Source organism: Amborella trichopoda, chromosome 10, assembly GCF_054954075.1.
Source record: "Amborella trichopoda isolate Santa Cruz 75 chromosome 10, AtrichopodaSantaCruz75HAP2 v2.0, whole genome shotgun sequence".
NCBI classification, from domain to species: Eukaryota; Viridiplantae; Streptophyta; class Magnoliopsida; order Amborellales; family Amborellaceae; genus Amborella; species Amborella trichopoda.
This window is the reverse complement of record NC_142345.1, coordinates 31,505,394-31,508,921: the sequence shown is the minus strand read 5'-3', so window position 1 is coordinate 31,508,921 and position 3,528 is coordinate 31,505,394. Positions and strand designations below refer to the sequence as shown.

Sequence of the window (3,528 nt, the reverse complement as noted above, 5' to 3'; positions counted from 1 at the left end):
TTCTGGTCACTACGCAATGGGTCATCCATTGGTAGTGGATACTGTGTTGCTGACAAATTCTGATTTTTCCTCGACTCCAATGATAGGAGTGGAGTCGGGAGATAACTGTAAATAATAGGGTGGGTCGCACCCCCCAAATTTTTATGGGCGCTACGCAATGGGTCCTCCAATGGTGGTGTAATACCCTCTCACCTGAAAGCATAAGGAGAGGGTCGTGTCTTGCAAGGCCTCAGCCTATCAAAAGCCCAAAGCACGTTGGGGATCATGTACTTGAGTGAGGACAATACGAAATGGGACCTCCATTTGTCATTATCATCCCTCCCGAATGAGGGTAGAAGTTCCAAGTTGCAGGATTGGCTTAGCCTAATCGATGTGACTTCTACTTTGGGAGAAATTATATTTATGTTTCTGCCTGTCTGAACTAAGTACTCTGTGCGATTAACTAACTGTGACTGAGATAAGCATCAATGTAATTGTCATTTCAAGAATTATTAAATACATCGACATCTGAACAATACTCATGTTATACTGTTAGTGTGCATATTCTGATGCATGACTCTACTTTCTGATGCCAGTACGGTCTTTGACGATCCATCGGCCATGTTATGATGTATATGATAATAGTCAGGAACACAAGAATAGTGACCTACTTACTGGGCTTTAGCTCATACCCTTCTTTTCCCTTCTTTGTAGAGTGAGAACCAATTGCTCGGGTGTGGACTGCTGGACGGTAGTAGCAGATCTTTGAAGCTCAAGTTATGTCCAAGAATCTTTTGATTGTAGGTGTCTGGTGACTATGCCACAATGTATTTTGATGAATATTGTAATGTTGCTATCAAGCCAATTGCGCCTTAAACCCCTTTTGTAAAAGAAGTTTTGGAGACTGAATCTGTATAAATGGTTTTTATTCTGCTCTATTTGTGGCCCTTTTTTTATGAGTTTATTTGGATTTTGATTTGCTTTGATTCCGCATTTTGAACATGTGTTGATGCCACTCCCACCTGAGTGACGTCCGCGATATTCGGTCGCGATCTCGCACTCTGTCGCCCTCCAGTTGGGAAAGGTAGGGGTCTGGGGGCGGGGTCGTGACAGTTATGGTATCAGAGCTGTCAGGCTAGGACTCTTGGCCTAGAATGTTGTAGAGGTGCCTCTAGAGTAGTTTTGAGTAGACTAGTGAATGAGGTGCCCCTGTTGTAGGACAAAGATGCCAAGGACTCATGCTAATAATACGAGCTCCAGTAACGAGAATACAAAAGCCCTTGGAGAATTCTTTAGGACATTGGGGGGTCATGATTCAGATGATGAAAGATAGCATGCCAGCCCCGGTTACCCTTGCCTTGGAATAGACTGGCAGTGGACTAATAGAAAGGTTCAGGAGGCTAGCTCCACCGACATTCCTAGGGTATGGGGGAGTAGAAAAAGCAGAGCGATGGATAAGGCAAGTGGAGAATATATTTGAAGTGTTGCCTTGCAGTGATGAGCAAAAGGTTAGGTTAGGTGCCTTCATGTTAGAAAGAGATGCTGAGCACTGATGGGGCTCAATAAAACAATCTTGGGAAAGGTCAGGGACCTAAGTAACCTGGGAGAATTTCTTGGAGGCCCTCAACTAGAAGTACTTCCCTGACTCAGTATGGGAAAGAAAGGAAGTGGAGTTTATTGAGCTGCAACAAGGGGGACTGTCCATAGAACAATATGCAACCAAGTTTGCGAAATTGTCAATCTATGCGCCACACATCATTAACACTGAGGCGTAGAAGGCTAGTAAGTTCGAAAGAGGCCTCAGGCCAGAAAGTAGGAGGGGGGGTAATATCAGCCTATTTAAAGACCTTCTCCCCTCTCATGGATCTGGCCATGAAGATAGACGGGAAGACGAAGGGTCCCGGTTCAAGAAAGAGGGAAGGATGGGACCGGCTTAGTTTAGAAGTTTTTGAAGGAAGACTCGACCACCCCCAAAGAGAAGCTTCAGGGGAAATAATAATCAAGGAGGCAAGAATATCCATAAAACCTTCTCGGGCTACGTAAGAGTGAACCAGCACCCGACATGTCCATATTGTGGCAAGGACAATCACTTGGTGGTCGAGTGTCGAAGTGATTTTTTCAGGTGTGGCAAGCCTGACCACATGATCAAGGACTGTCCGGTGAAGGGACTAGGAGACTGAGCAAAGACTCAAGGTCGAGTGTTTGTTTTGACAGAACGAGAGGCCAAGGCATGCACCTCTGTGATTCGAGGTACGCTTTTTGTCTGCAACATGGAATCTAAAGTTTTGATTGACCCTGGATCCACACACTCTTTTGTTGAACCTCACTTGCATGCCACATAAATGTTAGACCATCACTTCTTGACTGGACATTGGCTGTAGGCACACCTATGGGGGAATCTATAGAGACTAATATTGTTTATAAACATTGTGGGGTTTAGTTTGAAGGGTGTGTTCTTCCTATAGACTAGATACTATTAGACATCCGAGACTTTGATGTGATTTTGGGCATGGACTGGTTGTCCCCACACTATGCGACAGTGAATTGTTATGACAAAACTGTAACTTTTAGACGCCCTAATCAGTCTGAATTGAATTTTGTTGGCATTAAGGATGTTTCCCTTATGTACCTTATCTCAGCTCTTCAGGCTTCCCGCCTATTGGCCAAAGAATGTGTTGGGTATCTGGCTTATGTAGTAGAGAATCGGGATGCCCAGTCAAAGTTATATGAGATACTAATAGTGAGGGAGTATCCAAAAGTTTTTCCTGAAGAGTTAACCACTCTGCCTCCAGTTAGGGAGATAGAATTTGAAATAGAGCTGGTTCCTGGCACTGCTCCCATTTCTAAAGCTCCTTATAGGATGGCCCCAGCCGAATTAAAAGAACTGAAGGAGCAATTGCAAGAGTTATTGGAAAAGGGATTCGTTCGACCTAGTGTGTCACCATGAGATGCACCGGTTTTATTTGTGAAAAAGAAAGATGGGTCATTAAGGCTTCGTATAGATTATAGACAGCTGAATCAGGTCACGATAAAGAATAAGTACCCCTTGTCGATAATTGATGACCTTTTTGATCAACTTCAAGGGGCTCAAGTGTTTTATAAAATTGACCTTCGGTCGGGTTATCATCAACTACGGGTCAAAGAAGAGGACGTTCCTAAGACCACATTCAGGGTCCGATATGGACACTATGAGTTCTTGGTAATGACGTTCAGGTTAACTAATGCCCCAGCCGCCTTTATGGATTTGATGAATAGGGTGTTTAGGCCCTTTTGGATGATTTTGTGGTGGTTTTTATAGATGACATTCTGGTATAGTCAAGGAATCCGAAAGAGCATGAACAACACTTGAGGATGGTCCTCCAGACCCTAAAGACAAAGAAGTTATATGCTAAGTTGGGAAAAAACGAGTTTCAGCTTTTCAGTGTGGCCTTCCTTGGGCATGTTATTTGTAAGGACAGGGTCACAGTTGACCCTTGTAAAATTGAAGTTGTTCTGAAGTGGGGAAGACCGACAAATGTGTTCGAGGTCCGCATTTTTTTGAGACTGCAG

At 43.9% G+C, this 3,528-nt stretch overlaps 1 protein-coding gene across 1 annotated transcript; it reads left to right on the top strand.

The window, feature by feature from the left end:
- The first annotated feature begins 2,488 nt into the window (after window positions 1-2,488).
- On the top strand, window positions 2,489-2,926 carry LOC148780146 (uncharacterized). Its single transcript, XM_088850556.1, has one exon. The coding sequence runs from the start codon at window positions 2,489-2,491 to the stop codon at window positions 2,924-2,926; it is 438 nt and encodes a 145-aa protein (XP_088706682.1).
- Window positions 2,927-3,528: the final 602 nt, after the last annotated feature.

Bases quoted from the DNA above. Each gene is read 5' to 3' on its own strand.
- LOC148780146 (XM_088850556.1), top strand. From the start codon at position 2,489: ATGGACTGGTTGTCCCCACACTATGCGACAGTGAATTGTTATGACAAA.